This window comes from Vicugna pacos, chromosome 5 (genome assembly GCF_048564905.1).
Source record: "Vicugna pacos chromosome 5, VicPac4, whole genome shotgun sequence".
NCBI lineage: Eukaryota > Metazoa > Chordata > Mammalia > Artiodactyla > Camelidae > Vicugna > Vicugna pacos.
This window is the reverse complement of record NC_132991.1, coordinates 58601011-58618920: the sequence shown is the minus strand read 5'-3', so window position 1 is coordinate 58618920 and position 17910 is coordinate 58601011. Positions and strand designations below refer to the sequence as shown.

The 17910-nt window shown below is 38.4% G+C and overlaps 1 protein-coding gene across 2 annotated transcripts in view; it reads right to left on the bottom strand.

The window, feature by feature from the left end:
- Window positions 1-531: 531 nt before the first annotated feature.
- MFSD6 (major facilitator superfamily domain containing 6) overlaps window positions 532-17910 on the bottom strand; it is a 69769-nt gene continuing 52390 nt past the window's right edge. For both annotated transcript variants that reach the window (XM_072961319.1, XM_072961320.1), the window contains exons 4-7: window positions 7006-7167; window positions 5982-6080; window positions 4588-4868; window positions 532-2630 (exon numbers count right to left, since the gene is read on the bottom strand). In XM_072961319.1, coding sequence (XP_072817420.1) covers window positions 2433-2630; window positions 4588-4868; window positions 5982-6080; window positions 7006-7167 — 740 coding nt within the window. In that variant the 3' untranslated portion in view covers window positions 532-2432. The remainder of the gene's footprint in view (window positions 2631-4587; window positions 4869-5981; window positions 6081-7005; window positions 7168-17910) is intronic.

The following is a 17910-nucleotide window of genomic DNA, read 5'->3' as shown; positions in this document are numbered from 1 at the left end:
CTGCTTCATGAGGCCCATGACAGGACTAATAAGCCAGTAAAGCAGCCGTGTTCTTCCATGAATTCCTTAGGCCGTTCCTGGCCTCGCTGGCCTAGCAGCTTTCCCAGCTACTGGAGGTTATAGTCACCTGCTGTTCTATTTATGCCTTTCAGTAATAGTTTAATGGTTAGCAACTAACTTCTTTGGATCCACGTGCGCTTTTTTTCCCCTCTTTTCCTTTTTTTCTTCACTTAGCATAATTCACTTTTTGTACAGTCATGAGGGAAAGAATATGAAACAGGTCATTAAGGCAGCGATTACCAGCCTGGGCCTCGTGACGCCTCCTGGGTATTTCCATGGGATCTCAAGAGCGGTTATAAACTGATCAAATCAAGATTTAATTTGAATTCACGTTAACATTTTTTTAAATGGCACTTTGGGGACAGGAAGAAGTCACAAAGTCCACAAACCCATGAAAGTCTCTGGAAATTTCTGCACTATTGAATCAGCTCTCACAGTAAATGTCTCATAACAAAGGCCTGTAGAATCCAGTCTCATTCATTACAGTGTGAAGGACTTTTATTTGTTTGGTCACATCATTATCATTTAAGAAACATTTAAAAATGGTATTTATTTTTTATTTCAACATGTCAACTGTGCATTTCCAAAACAGCAGGCTTTTTGGAAGAATAAATCAGAACTGTAAACACAAGATACAGTATAAGTTTTTTGACTTCCTACAGTCAGTTTCACAAATCCACATACTGTACATTCATAGGTGAGGTTCGGCCTGTCACCCATTTATTTCTTTCTATAATTACATAAGCATAATAAATACATCTGATCTTTAAAGGTCACTTAAAATGAGTCATGATAATTTACAGTACAGTACATTTCAGTTCAAGTGCAAAAATAACTATTTGCTTACTATTTCTTTCTGTCACTTTATTTTTAAGCTGTGTTTTGTGGTGAAGCTAGATATCCAGTGTAGAGTTTCTTCTCCCAGATGCAGTTGTGGGCAGAAGCATGGTGTCATGGAAAAGCCCTCACTTTACAGCTGGTCCTGCCCAGTCAGTGTCAGAGAGCAAGGTGAGTTGCTCATTTTTAACTCTTGTATTACCTCTCTCCTGTGCTTATCCACCAGCTCATATACACACTACATCATTGACTTTCCTCCAGCTAAACAGTGTTCCCTTTTCCACGGCCCTCCCCCAAGGCTTCCTAGTAACCTCAGCTTTCATCTTTAGCAGCAAGCTTCATGCGTGAGTCTCCCAGCCATTGTTCTGACTGTGGCTGTACTATTTACAACAGTAGCACACCCCTATCTGAACTGTCCAGTGTTTGTCTTCAGGGGAAGAATAGACTGAGATTTATTTCTTTAGTCATTGGAAAGTATACTTACTTATTTCTGTCTTTCCACTCCTGGTTTCCTATTCACCACCTTTTCCCCTCACCAAAAAGGAAACAAAAACTGAACCATTATGTAAGTTAAAATAATTGTATCCCTTCCCCAGGCACTTAAATCTTATACTGTTATTTGCAAGTAGTACTGCTTAATTAAAGAAACCCTTAGGAATTCAGTGATTGTTTGCTTATTTTATTCCATCAGCTAATTAGAGCCTAAATCACTATAAAATTGTAAATAGTGATAGAGGCTGTTTACAGTATCGATATATTTAGTAAACCCATGTCTGTCAAACCACCAGATACTGAGTTGGTTGGCTGATTTGAAATATTTTCTCCTCTGGTCTTAAAGCCCATCTAAAACAAAAGGCATTTTTAAAGCTCAGCTTAGCTTGCAAGTAGTCAGTAACAGCTTTTGCTGCTCAAAGAATTGACGATTTTCATTATATACCATACACATATAAAAATATATTTGCTAGAGATATGCCAAGTTTCTGATGAAACTTTTCCCTTTTTTTAACTGAAAGCATATATACTACTAACTTTTATCTGGTTACTTTTAAAATATGTCTTATAATTTCTTTAATGGTTTTAAGATAAACAAAAGTATAGATGTATTCTGTTGCTTCCCAGTTTGCATTAAGAACCGAATAATTAGAATAAATAATCAGAAGAGGGAAATTATATCAGCATTCACCTTGAAACAGTTTCTTTCCCTCTGCTCATCTAGTGTAACTGCTGGTTTCAACTCTTACTGCCCTGGCAGAGAAGTCCTGTAGTCCTTAGCCTAACCAACCGAAGAACTGGAAGTCCTCACTGAGCTCCACTTTCCTCCTGTGATTCCAGTGGGACTGTAGAAGGTGACCTGTTTCCGCCCATATGTACTGTAGCTCCTATGATGTGTGTTTCCATGGTGATGGGTTCAGGTATTTAGAAGCGTATGTGGTGCTATGCTCCTCAAGGTGAGGTGTATGCGAGGTTCGGGGCACCTCTCCCTCTGTCCTGGCAGAGGACCCCAGTTCCATGCAGGGTGAGATGAGCGGGACCCCTCAGTGTCCCCCAGCAGCAGGCCGAGCCTGCTGGTCCTCACTCTCCTCCACATGCCCGTCCACGTGAGCAGGGCTGCTCTGCGTCTGAGATGCTGCTGCTTGAGGGGATGGCTGGTTTCTAGATGGGTCAGAGTGAGTCTCACGTGGTCCAGGCCGGGCTCTACCAGCTGGAGAATCTTCCCGATTCTCACTGGTCCCCTGGAAGGAAAAAAACAGAAGATGCACCATGGTCAGTGCTAGCAAATAAATCCAACACTTTCCATACGTGTTCAAGTAAGATACAGGAAACAAGGGGAGATCGTCCTGAAGTGACCACTTCAGGAAACAAGTAATAGAGGAAAAAGGATGGAATGTCTTACCTTTCATCTCCTTTCCTATGTGCAACTGCCAAAGCCGCATGAAAAACACAAACACTATAAGCAGACGTATCTTGTGGATAAAGGAACATTACTACCAAATGCCTGTTACTGCTAGGAAAGCAATTTACATCAGCAGATATTTACCAAGCCCCCAACAGCCATCGTGGCAAGTCACTGGGCGAGCAGCACGGAACTGAAACTCAGGCCACTGGCTGAGACCACAGCACTCAAGGCTGGAGGGGACCTTGTCTAACAGGAAGTGAGGAAGGCATTCTCAGCCTGGAGACAGTGCCAGGAAAAGAAGGTCCTGAAATTAAGGTCCTGATGTATACTTGGGATTTTAAAGTACATGCTAAAAGTTAAATGAGACATTGAATATCCATGTAACAACAAAGGGAATGTAAACAAGCATCTACATAACCAACTGTGAGTACATATCACTCCAGCTCATCACCTGCAGCAAGTGTGCAAAATGCCGCATTCCATGCTACCTTCCTGATTTGTAAAAATCAGGAAATACGTTTCTTTTAATAATGGATTTTTCTCTGAATTAGTACCCATCACGTCAAATAGCTGAGCACCAAAAAAGTTTTATTTGTGTAACTGATTCTAAAATGTGAAAAAAATCTTAGTATAATGACTTCATAAGAATAACTGTGACATACCAGCCAGTTTTTATTAATCTTAACATACTAGGCTAAAAAAATGTAATGATACATTAAGCCTAAAAGGCTTCTTGGAAAATGAGGATAAATTCCCCAAATAATGAAAACACTGCCATCCAGGCAGGTCTCATCCTTTCTCCTGCTTCACATCCGTTACATGCTCCTCCCGCCCCAATATTCTCCTTGACTTGTGGGCAGAGGGTTTGTGTGAGCTTATTACCTTGATAAATCAACAGGCTCATACACAGACTGGAATGCATTATGGTTATCAGTAAAGAATCAGATTTCATTTAAATTATAGGAATGTTACACATTAGTGTGTAAAGTCGTGATAAATTTAATGTAGTTCAGATTTTCCAAAGAGGAAATTACTCAAATTACTCTTCAAGTATTTCCTGGTTTTTTTGTTTCCTTCTGTGTCCTCTGAAGCCATTCTAGGTATAGAGCTGACATGATTCATCAAGCGAAAGGGAGCGGGGAACAAAAACACAAGGAAGGAGACTCATTACTTCGGCCAAAGTGTTCACAGAAGTCACACTTGACCATTTTCCAAAAGTAGTATACAGCGTCAGTTACAACTACCAACAGTGTTTTATCCATGTGATATGACTACTCAGGAGAGACCACAACTCCAGGGACAAGAAAAATCACACCTTTTATTTTTCGGGTGAGGCCACTAGCAAAACCACACTTCCACTGAGTCAGGTGTCCTGTGAGATCCAGATAGTGGCTCAGGGTATTAATTCTTTAATTCATCAGATATTTACTGAGATCCTATTATATATAATGTCCCCACTAGAACTGTAGAATTACAGAGATTAATATATATAGTCCCCAAAGGCAACACCATACATCTACACTGCAACTAGTGTCCATCAACACTGACATTTTAAAGAAATACATAAAATCAGAATGGATTTATTTTCTTTCTTTGAAGTACCATCTTCTCTGTGAGGCCTTCCTCAACTCTGTAAGGCAGAGTTTTCCTTCTGTGGGAACTTGTAGATACCTCTGCAACACACTTGTCACCAAGTACTGAAAATATCTGTGTTTCTATTTCCCGCACCAGACCTCCTAGCAATCTTGTTGAATGAGTAACTGAGCCTGCTAAAGGCAGGAGAACAACTTTACCTGTAAAGGCTGTATCTCAGAAGCACGGTTGTCTCTTGTTAACTGCATTATCTCTTTAATTTGGTAGAGTGCGTAGACAAAGGTCACCCAGGGAGAGGAGCTGACCCCCCACGCTGGCCTGTTCACATCCTCCTGTTCTTCCTGGTGCTTGGTTTTCTTGGGTGGAATTCTGGGCTCACTGCGTGGCATAACGTCTTCCGTCTGTTGCTGGACCAAGTCAATGGTTGCTATGGGAACAGGACTAGAGGGAACAGGAATCCTTTCTGCCAACATCGTCTTGTCTGGAGAGAAAATCATGTTTAAGTTATTTTTCAGAGTTTTCTACATGTTTAAACAAATGTAAAAATAAATAAATAAGCAGACAACCCCATTGAGCCCATTCTAGTGTGCCTGGGAAAGTTAGTAAGTTGCTGTGTACCAAGGCTTAGCAAATGAATGTGATGTTCATCTTCCAGAGTCTCCTTATAGGACTTAATAGATATTAACTTAAATTTATTTATGAAATGTATTATTCGGTTAACATATGTAACCTCTGTGGGGCATAGGTTATAGTGAATGTTGCCTCAGTTACAGGACTGAGATTTTTAAAGATAAGCATCAAAACAGGAAAAATCACGTGACAGCTGCTTTTACTGGCTTTTACTGAAGACCAGGACCAAGCAGGGCAAGAGATATGATCCAGGATATGATTTAGGATTATAAAAGAAGACGAGTGAGAAAAATCAGCATTGGTCTTTCTAACTTGCTGGAATTAAAATCTGTTTCTGTAACAAGTTAGTTTTTCTCTTAACAGAAGCACATCAGGTGCTTTTCAAAGGACAGGACACCAAAGAAGATGAGCCCTATTCCAGGATCCAACAGCTGAGAAAGAATGTTTGTTTTACTGGTTGGCTTTCTTCATTAAAAAAAAAAAATGTTGAAAACTTGTTCTCAACCACACATTGTATTTGATATAACCTTTCCTCTGAAGAACTATGTTCATGAAGGTCATGCCTAATTAAGGGAAAACTTCAACTTTAAGGTTTAGATTACTATCCTGAATAGTAAAATTCCTGGATAGCCCTACATGTATTTGATTTACATTTTAAATCCCTTTAGAATATCAGAAAAAATTAAACCCAACACCTTCCCCCATACTTTGTACCATAAAATGAAACAAAAGCAAAAAAAAAACTTCTAAGCTAATAAAAATGACCAGTATTCTTCTCAACACAGAAAGTGGCTTCTCTCCAGCAACGGTGCACATGAGTTCGTTCACTGATACACCCACTGAAAAAACCTACCCTCGCAGGTCTGTTGTACACAGTTACCACCTCTGGGTTTCTGGGGGGTACGTGTGGAATTTGCCATGGCTTCAACCTTTGGAACCATTAATGACCAATGAACATGTTTACCTTCTTCCTCGCCTGGCACCGCCAGCCACTGGATGAGGGCGAAGAGCAGGAGGATCACCAGGCAGGCCATGCCGATTCCTCGGAAGGTTGCAGCAGCCCCTGTGGAGGGGTAAACAGCACTCTACAGAGCAATTCCAGGAAAGACAGGTAGCCCTCGTCCAAACCAGCCAATGTTCTAAAGTTCACGGCAAAGGCAGCAGAGCTGGGGATGAACCAGAGAGTGGCAAGTGCCCACTCGCTTCCCAGAGTAGGAAAACGCTGGTCTGGCCAGGTGTCAAGAGACCCACGTGTGGATACTAGGTATCTGCCACTGATCTAATTCTAAAATTGCATTTATACAGAACTGCCTCTGAGTGTCTTTCCCCATAAAATTCAGTGGTGTTCTCTTCTTCACACAGACCATGCACCTATTAAACATCCCTATTAATCTGTAATTAGAAGAGCAGAGTTCAAACAGTGCGGAAAGTTCAGACATCTGAGGGCCCGTCTTCCACAGATGACTGAGTAGTCGAGATGCCTGGAGCAGAATAATCCCATCTCCACCTCAGCCCCTGTATTTCCAGTAAGAGAGCTCTGACAGGGCAGCTGTGTCAGCACAGATGCAGCGACATTACCAAAGCCAGCAAAGAGTTAGATTTTTCTGATTCAGAATCTCCTGATGGCGTAACAATGATGAATCTTCCTTCCTCCAGCACTATCGTCAGCAGGTTTAGGATACTTTAAATCTTCAGGCCAAAAGAACATGTGCTTATTCATTTCTTAGGCTCCTTTGAGGGGTCTGTGTAGCATCTCATTAAGCTGGCTGTCAGAGAAGCATGCACGGTTACAGGCTGGCTCTCACCATCTTAATGACTCTAAGCACACTGCTTAACGGTCATGACTACCATGAAAGCTAGAAAAAATATGAACACTTATTTAGCTTCTGGCACTCTTCGGTCATAGTCTGAGTGTTTGATGAGGTGTTACCGAGAAACTGTTAAGTTTTCATCAAAGAAGAAAGGGAAAAAGAGAAAGCCATTCTTACCAAAGTAATTGACTAACACGCCTCCGATCATGGCCCCACAACCTCTCCCCAAGCCCAGATGAAGGCCCTGCAGGATGCCCTGTGCAGACGTCCTCAGCTCGGGCGGGACCGCAGCGCTGAGATAAGAAATGCAGGCTGCCCAGATGGCCGCGTGCGTCACTCCTGGAGAGGAAGAGAAGCGGGCGGGGCGACTTCCTGGGTTACTCTTTTTTGGCATGTGAGTTATTTATTTAACTAGATACATATATACACATAAAAACATACATACATACCTAATAAGGATATATATTTTATTTGTTTGTGGTAAAATATATACAACAGAATTTACCATTTAACCATTTTTAGGTGCATGGTTCAGTGGCTTTCAGTACATTCACAGTGTTGTGCAACCATCACTACCATCTATCTCCAGAACTGTTTTATCATCTCCAAATGAAATTCTGTACCCTTTAAATAATACTCTCCCCAGGCCCTGGGAACCACCATTTACTTTCTGTCTCTATGAATGTGACTACTCTGCGTACCCATTTTGAGTGGAGTCGTACAATATTTGTCCTTTTGTGTCTGGCTTATTTCACTTAGCATGTCTTCTAAGTTCATCCATGTTGTAGAATGAGTCAGAATTTCCTATCTTTTTAACGCTAATGAATATGTAGCCTTGTAACATTTTGTGCTATGAACATTAATGTACAAGTATCTGAGTCCCTGCTGTAAGTTCTTTTGGGTATATAACTCAGACTGGAGTTACTAAGGGATATGGTAATATAGTTAACACTTTGAGGAACTGTTTTCCACAGTAGCTGCACCATTTTACATTCCCAACCAGAACTGCACAGAGTTCCAATTTCTCCACATTCTCATCAGATGTGATTTTCCATGTTTTTCATAACAGCAATCTTAAATGGGTATAAAATGGTATCTCACTGTGGTTCTGACTTGCATTACATAATGGCTAGTCATGTTGAACATCTCTTTACGTGTTTATTGGCCATTTGTAAATCTTCTTCAGAGAAGGTATATTCAAGCCTTTTGCCCCTTCTTGAACTAAGTTGTTTTGGCTTTTTTTTTTTTTTGCTGTTGAATTTTAGTTCTGTGTATATTTGTGGTATTAACCTCTTACTGAGTATCTATTTTGAGATTAAGAATAGATGAATATAGATCAACAGAACAGAATAGAGAATCAAGAAATAAACCCACTCACCTATGGTCAATTAATGGACAACAGAGGAGGCAAGACTATACAATGGAGAAGAGATAGTCTCTTCAACAAGGTATTGGGAAAGCTGGACAGCCATATGTCAATCAATGAAATTACAACACTCCCAAACACCATATACAAAAGTAAACTCAAAATGATTTGAAGATCTAAATATAAGACATGACACCATAAAATTCCTAGAAGAGAACATGGGCAAAACATTCTCTGACATAAACTGTAGCAATATTTTCTTAGATAAATCTCCCAAGGTTAAAAGAAAAAAAAAGAAAAGAAAAACAAATGGGGCCTAATCAAATTTAAAAGCTTCTGCACAGCAAAGGAAACTATCAACAGAACATAAAGATAACCTATGGAACGGGAAGAAAATATTTGCAAATGATGCAACCAACAAGGAGCTAATAACCAAAATATACAAACAGCTCATATAACTCTATCAAAAAAACAAAACAAAACAAAACAAAAAAAACCAACCCCATCATAAAATGGGCAAAAGACCTAAACAGACATCTTTCCAAAGAAGACATACAGATGGCCAACAGGCACATGTAAAGACAGTCAACATCACTAATTATTAGAGAAATGCAAATCAAAATCACAGTGAGGCATCAACTCACATTGGTCAGAATGGCCATCATCAGAAACTCTATAAATAATAAATGCTGGAGAGGGTATGGAGAAAAGGGAACTCTCCTACCCTATTGGTGGAAATTATTGGTGTAGCTACCATGGGAAACAGTATGGAGGTTCGTTAAAAAACTAAAAATAGAGCTACCATATAATCCAGCAATCCCACTGCTGGGTATGTATCTGGAAAAGATGAAAATTCTTAATTTGAAAAGATACATGCACCCCAATGTTCACAGCAGCACTATTTACAATAGCCAACACATGGACGCAACCTGAACATCCATCAGCAGATAAATGGATAAAGAAGATGTGGTGTATATGTGTGTATACCTATATCTTAAACACATACAAAGTGGAATATTACTCTGGCATAAAAAAGAATGAAATATTACCATTTTCAGCCACATGGCTAGACAGAAAAAGACAAATACTATATATCACTTATATGTGGAATCTAAAAAACAATACAAATCTATATATGAAACATAAACAGATTCACAGACATAGAAAACAAACATGGTTACCAAAGGGGACAAGGAAGGAAGGTGAGAGGGATAAATTAGGAGTATGGGACTAACACGTACAAACTACTATACATAAAATAGATAAGCAACAAGGATTTACTGTATAGCACAGGAAATTGTATTCATTATCTTATAATAACCTATAGTGGAATATAATCTGAAAAAATAACTGAATCACTTTGCTGTACCTGGTAAATCAACTATATTTTAATTTTTGAAAATTGTTCTCAATTTTTTCCATTATAATTAACACTAACATTTTTAGAAATACAGCTTTTCGATTACTTACATTGGCTATATAATTGCACAAGTGGGGTTAATGACTCAAAGGATATAACTTCTATGCCTTTAATATATAGTTTCAACTTGTTTTCCAAGAATATAGAGACCATTTACAATGCCTCAGTACCAGTTTCATTATATCTTCACCATTTGTTGGGAGGGAAGGAGGGGATAAAGATAACAGGTGAAAAAAAATTTGGTCATTATTTTAATGCACAGCAACTGTGCATTGTGAATTTAAATCTTTACTAGAGCACTGCTTTAAATGTGATAGGAAGATATTGTCACAGCAGGTTTTACAGCTAGCTGGAAAGGATTCAGAAATCATCCACTTCTGCCTTGATTAAGTCATGGACTTGCTCCCTGAAAAATAATCCCATTTGGAAATGATATCATCAGAAACTCAACTTATGTTTTGGAAAATTAAACTGAGAGATTAATATCATTTAAGATTTAGTCTGACATTAGTCTGTTCTAGCCAAAATGGAATAAAAGGGACTGGATTTACCATTCTTCCGGAAACAACCAAAAACTGGACAAAATATATGAAACAACAGTTCCCAAGACAGTGGACATAAGGGACAAGGACAGTGATCTCTGAGATGGGAAACAAACAAGGAGCCCCAGTTTACTGCCTGGTTAGAGTCTGAATGCTGCAGGGCACAGACAGGAGTTACTGAGCTGAGACAGAGCTGATGGTCTGGGAAGACGAAGGCAGCTGGGGTTCCGGGTCAGAATACCAGAAAGGAGAGAGCATCACTGAGAGAAACTCCAGAGATCTGCAGGTGGTTTCCCTCAAGTACTCCGCAGAGTACTGATTAGCAAGAGCATTACAGAAACTAAAGCCAGGGAAAGAACCACCTAAAAGCATTACAGAAAACATTACTCAGACCCATACAGGGCTGAGAACTGTACCAAATTGGAAAAATTCATGATTCCTGTGATTGGCAGAATACTTAAAACAGTCTTGTGTTAACTGCTGGAGAGGCTGTGGAGAAAAAGGAACCCTCCTTCACTGCTGGTGGGAATGCAGTTTGGTGCAGCCACTGTGGAAAACAGTGTGGAGATTCCTTTTCATGATTCCTGTGATTGGCAGAATACTTAAAACAGTCTTGTGTTAACTGCTGGAGAGGCTGTGGAGAAAAAGGAACCCTCCTTCACTGCTGGTGGGAATGCAGTTTGGTGCAGCCACTGTGGAAAACAGTGTGGAGATTCCTCAAAAGACTAGGAATAGACTTACCATATGACCCAGGAATCCCGCTCCTGGGCATATATCCAGAAGCAACCCTACTTCAAAATGACACCTGCACCCTAATATTCATAGCATTATTTACAGTAGCCAAGACATGGAAACAGCCTAAATATTCATCAACGGATGACTGGATAAAGCAGCTGTGGTATATTTATACAATGGAATACTATTCAGCCATAAAAATCGACAACATAACGCCTTTTGCAGCAACATGGATGTAACTGGAGAATGTCATTCTAAGTGAAGTAAGCCAGAAAGAAAAATACCATATGAGATCACTCATATGCAGAATCTAAAAAAAAACAAACAAACAAATGTAAACACAAAACAGAAACAGACTCACAGACATAGAATACAAACTTGTAGTTGCCAAGGGGGCAGAGGGTGGGAAGGGACAGACTGGGATTTCAAAATGTAGAATAGATAAACAAGATTATACTGTATAGCACAGGGAAATATATACAAGATCTTGTGGTAGCTCACAGTGGAAAAAAATGTGACAATGAATATATGTATGTTCATGTATAACTGGAAAATTGTGCTCTACACTGGAATTTGACACAACATTGTAAAATGACTATTTCTCAATCAAAAAAATGTTAAAAAAAAAAGAAAGTTGCTAAAAGAGTAGATATTAAAAGTTTTCATCACAAGAAAAACAAATTGTAATTCTGTGTGGTGATGAATGTTAACTGGACTAATTGTGGTGATCATTTCACAATATGTTCATATATCAAATCATTAGGTTGTCCACCTGAAACTAATACAATGTTATATGTCAGTTATATCTCAATTTTTTTGTATTTAAAAAAATTTTATTGCAGTATAATTGACATACATTATATTAATTTCAGCTGTACAACATAAAGTTATATCACAATTTTTAAAAATAAAAAATAAAAAATTTAGTGATGATAAAATATAAATTAGAGATATATGTATCAACATGGATAAATGTCAAGAACAATTTTGAGAGAAAAATGCCAACTGTAGGAGCATGTCTTTGCTATAATGCTGTCTATAAACGATTCTAAACATGCAATAAGATACTAGATACTGTATGAGTTCTTGCTTGTATGATAAAGGTATATAAAGATGCATGAATCAAGATATGGAAGCAACCTAAATGACCATCGACAGATGACTGGATAAAGAAGTTGTGGTATATTTATACAATGGAATACTACTCAGCCATAGAAAGAATAAAATAATGTCACTTGCAGCAACATAGATGGCCCTAGAGATCGTCATTCTAAGTGAAGTAAGCCAGAAAAAGAAAGAAAAAATACCATATGATATCACGCATTTGTGGAATCTAAAAAAAAAAAGGACACTATGAACTCATCTACAAAACAGAAACAGACTCACAGACATAGAGAACAATCTAATGGTTTCTGGGGGAAGGGGGTGGGAAGGGATAAATTTGGGAGTTTGAGATTTGCAAATGTTAGCCACTATATATAAAAACAGATTTTAAAAAAGATTCTTCTGTACAGCACAGGGAACAATGTTCAATATCTTGTAATAATCTTTAATGAAAAAGAATATGAAAGTGAACATATGCATATATATATATACACACACATACATGACTGGGACATTGTGCTGTACACCAGACATTGACACATTATAACTGACTGTATTTCAATTAAAAAAAATGCGTGAAAATGAAAAAAGAAAAAAACAGTCTTGTGTTAGTATTATGAAAGAGTTAGCCCTGGTCTAAACACTGCTCTGGTCCCATCTAAGTAATCTTTAAAAGCAGGATTCAAAAGGATCATACTATTTCCAAGTAATTTAGTTGTGTCCCAGAACAAAGCTCAAATACAAAAATATCCAGCACCTAACAAGGTAAAATTCACAATGTCTGGCATACAGTCAAATTACCAGGATGATCTTACTTAAGCAGATCCATAAAAGAATAAATTCTATTTTCCCTGGATACGTTAGATTATATGCCCTATAGTTGACTGAGAAACATCACAATAATTTTTCTTAGGCTTATGTACATTTCAGTAATCATTTCAAGTAGGTTATTTTTTGACTAGAAGATGGACTAGATGATTAGAGGCAGGATGCACACTGAATTTTCACAGAATTCAAATGAAGTACTTGCTTTATCTGGCCAAACAACTGCAGTACCTTAGATAATGCCAGTTTTCTCAGAATTGAACAATGCCTGGCTAGAGTTTTGATTGTAAATGTTGATTCAGTAATACACAATTAAGATATTATTTTTAAAGAATATATTATTAAAGATGCTAACTCCATTTATTTTCAGATACTCTTTTTTTTTCATTATCATTAAGGAAAAAACTCAAAAATATTCCAAGAAATAAAATGAACTTACTCAAAATTAATTAGATTCAATAGTAACATCCAGCATAGATCTTGGAAATCATTTCTTTTTTTTTTTTTTTTTAAATGGAGGTACTGGGGATTGAACCCAGGACCTCATACATGCTAAGCATGCGCTCTACCACTGAGATAAGCCCTCCCCCTAGAAATCATTCCTTAAAGATGAATCATCAAAGACCTGAAATCACATCAAATGGTTGTAAATTAACTTTAATGGTGGTGCCAAATCTATTGTTACTGCCATGTTTGAGCAATCAATTACAGGATGTACAAGTAGACAAAGATGGGTGTAGGTATGTAAACAAAACAGTAAGAAATATATTTTTGCTATAATTCTAGATCAAATATAATTCTAGCAGTTATTCTGTTAAGTGTAAATTCCTGAACACACACAAAATCTTCCAATAATAGGGTTTTTTTCCCCCAAATTCTAATGGTTTTCTAAAACTTTGAGTCTTCTAAGACAATAAAAGCATTTTCCAGTAGGATGACTTAAATTAGGATGCTTTTAAACTACTGTTAGAATTTGTTGGCTGGTATTAAGTGGCAGTTATAAACGATTCTCTACAGTTAGAATTCTAGAGTTTCCTTATTGCTTTTTGAGACTGATTAAATAATTGGGAACTACATTCTTTAAAGCAACTAAGGAAATTAACTGAAGGAAAAAATAGTAAAGCATTCAGTAAAAAGGTTTTCTCTGGTACTAAAAGCACAAGAATGAAAGCCACTCTGTCTGTATGCTCCAGCATTTCCCAAGAACAGATGCAGAATTAGAATTGGTTTCTCTGAAATACCTTATTTCAAAATATCATGTAGGTTGAAGAATACACTCTACTTCCTAGAAAAGAAACTAACAAAGCTAAACAATCCACAAAAGGGGATTGGGTTGACAACAGTAACTTGTATTCAAAAGACAATTGTGGGGTTGTGGTTTTTGTTCTTAAACTTAAATATGCATCTTTCCAGTAGTCATATTAATAATCTGAAACTCTTGCCAATATTTCTACTGCAATTGTGTTCTGGTCAATTTTAAAATAATAAAGCAATCTAGAAATCTAAAGCCCTCTCCCCACCATTTTCCTTATAAGTAAAATTGTGTTTTAGGTATAAGACAACCTTCCTGTAAAATTTAGAGGGCAAAAGATATAAGCAGAAAAAAGAAAATGTTTCTACATTCTTTCCTTTTTATTAGAGAACTGTGAAAAAGGAGTAGATGGTTATTCTCCAGATGATGAAATAAACAAGCCAATGTGCCCAGTGGTGTGGGTAACTGTGTTTACCCTAGTGCTACCCATACTAAACCTTTAGTATGAGATAACTAAGGTGGTGGATCAAAACGTGGGAATGAAAAAGATGTTCCCTCCCTGACTGATAACAGTAACAAAGGAACACGAGCTGGCTCTCCTTGCAGTATAAACTAACTCTTCCTTGGCTGCCTGTCCCAAAACTGGTATCTGTGAGTGGCAATTCCACACCGACTCACATAACAGGTGTTTAGTAAGTATGAGTGGTGACTCAACACCATACGTTAAATGACAACAAATGACTCCACGTGTGTCCTGGAAAGTTAGCTTCTCAGTCTTTCCTTACCTTACAGGGCTCCCTCGGGATTACCTTCAAGCTCTAAGAGAAACTCAAGAGATATTTTCACACCACCTACTGCCAAGACCTTAACTGTGTGGGAATACTCAATATTTGAACAACCTAAAACCACCAGAAATAGTTATGATTAACATTAAATGCGCCTCATTAATAAAATTATTGCAGCAGCTTACTTTACCAGGGATTGTGCTACTAAGTGTTTTACACAGATTATCTCACTTATTCTTCCCAGTGATCGGTACTATTGTTTTTTCTTCATTTTCCAAAAAGGAAACTAAGTCACAGAGAGATCAAAGTGCCTTGTCCAAAGTGACACAGACAACAGGGAGGTGGAAGAGGACTTGAACCAGGTGTCTAGGTTCAGAACTTCAGTGCTTAAATACTGTCCATCCTCATAATGGCTATTCAAAGCATTCTCAGTAAATATAACCATCTACTTTGACAGGTTTTCTTGATAATACCAAACATGCCCAAGAATCTATCAATTAAAAAAAAAAGTACATTCTTACTACCTTCTTCCCCTGCCTCCCAAAAGAGCACACATCATACATATTATTGAGTTTTTTTATATGCCCCAAGTAATATCCAGCAATTCGTACCTGATTCTGAAACATGAATTTCAAGATTGTTCAGTCTTGGCCCACAAGAATGCTCTATTGCAATATATGGCTTGTATGAACAAGAAGAAAATCCTTTCTTCCCAAGCTGGCAGCTGCTCTCTGTAAAATGCTGCTTGGCTGGTGGAAATCACATAATGGCTGGGAGGGGTGAGAACTGACAAAGTATTGGGGAACTAGGGTTGTTTTGTTTTGTTTTTATTGCTCTGCCACTGACTTGCACTTACTGAACAAAACACACATATCCCTTTAGCACTGGCACACTGAATCAATTGTGACAAACCTTTTCCATTGCATACATTTCCAAAGCACACATTTCAGTTAGTTCAGTGTACCTCTCAGATGCGGAGACTAAGAAAAAGCTGAAAGCTTCTGAAAACAAACAAAAAAACCCTCTACTCAGCAGGCAATAAACAAAAGAAGGAATCAGTATTGGTTAAGGTAATGGTACTGTTGTAACAGCAAAACATTGGAATCTTTGTGGTTTCATCCATTTGTTTCATCCAGATGTTTTCTTTTCTTGCTCATATAAAGTCCAGTGGGCAAGAGATAGGAAGACTAGCACCTTTGCTTTGTACAGTCATTCAGGGACCCAGGCTGCAGACTCTGCCATCTTCCTCACCTGGGGACCTGGGCAGCAGAGAAGGGAGGAGAGGATGGCACAAGGGGAGCTTCTTGGGCTGGGTTTAGAAGTGACACACATCATTTCTGCTCACATTCCACCAGGCAGAACCAGTCATATGCTCATATGTAACTTCAAGGGAGGCTGGGAAGTGGACTCCAACTGTGGTCCATGAAGAAAAGGACATAGCAGGTGAACAGCAAGCCAGTATCTCTGCCAAACTCAGGGCCTCCAACAGCAATCGACTTTCCAAAAAGAGTAAAGGACACTACGAAGAGCAGTGGACCTAGCAGCAGCTTCTTGAACCGACATGCATTACATGAAAGAGACTCTACAGAAGACACGCAACCGTCAACTCCCACACCCAGCGATATGCAGCACTGCAAGAATCTCCTTCGTGCATTTGTTCAACAGCACTTACTGAGCACCCAGACTGTGGGCCAGAGAACATCTATAACCACCATGGAGCTTACAGTCTGGTGGGAGGGAAGGGCCAGGATTTACCTGAAGGAGGAGCAGCTTGAGCTCCTTGATGAGAACAAACATCTCCAGCCCCTGGCACAGGGCTGACACATGACGGCATCTGAGTGAAAAGGAGCTGAAATAAAACCAAGCAGGCAGCTGCCTGTGTGCTGGGACATGAGGAAGAAAGCATTTGCGGATAAAGGTACCTTGGGTAAGGATGGAGAAAACCTCCAACTCCCACATTAAAGTAAAAGGGAAAGAGGAAATGAAGTTTCTATAAGCTTTACCTTGCAAGTTAAAAACCCAAAAAGACATGTAAATGGCTTTTAAAGAAAGCCTATACCTAATACAACAATGTTTTGGGGGCCCTCGTGAATTTCACACGCTGGCATTATACCCTCAGCGTTCCCTTAAGGACACTACCAGCCCAAAGTGACCATGTTTAATGTCAAGACTTGCTATTACTATATACCACACACTCAGAGTGCCCCCACAGCAAACCACGCATGAGGACTGCTTTTATAGCAAAGCCAGTAAACTTTCACTTCCCCAAGGATAACTTTAAAAACAACGTACACTGACTAGTCATTCATGGCCAGGCTTTAAAGCACAGTTGCAATTTAACCCCGTAGAGTAGAATCTTCTAAATTACATTTCCCCTGGACCTGATTTTTTTTAAATAATTTTAATTTTATTTCTATATTATTTAACCTTTATTGAAGGCTAACTATGTGCCAGATAATGTACTAAGTACTTCCCATAGATTACTTTACTTAATAGTCGTATCAGCCTGTTCTGTAGCACAACAGCATAAGAGGCTTCAAGTGATTAAGCTGCTTGTCCAGAGATACAGAGCTTATGGGTAGGGAGAGCTGGAATACAAGATAGTCTAATTGAAGCCTGAGGACTTGATGGTTTCCAGATGATTGCATATTTTGCTAAGCTGTCTCAAATAATGTACAGCATGAGGTGGAATTATAAGTAAGTAAATGATTAAAATACACTGAAGTTTTTACAGATGTGCAATGGATCGCAGGATGGTATTCTAGGAAAAAAGCTATCATGTTAAAGATTCAACTTTTAAACTTAGTTTTCAACTTTCCTTCACATATTTATAAGTTTCTGAGATAGAATTTCCTATATGATTCAAGAGCTTTAATAATTAGAAAGTATCAACTATAGCACATTTTGCAGGGGACTATGGAATCAATCAAATGACAAGCAGTTATAGAATATCTTCCTATGTGCATGTCTCTTTGGAGAATTCAGAAAGTATAAGGCATGGCCTTTGCACTTAAGGGTTAAAACTAAATCAGGAAATAAACCTGGTATTTGCA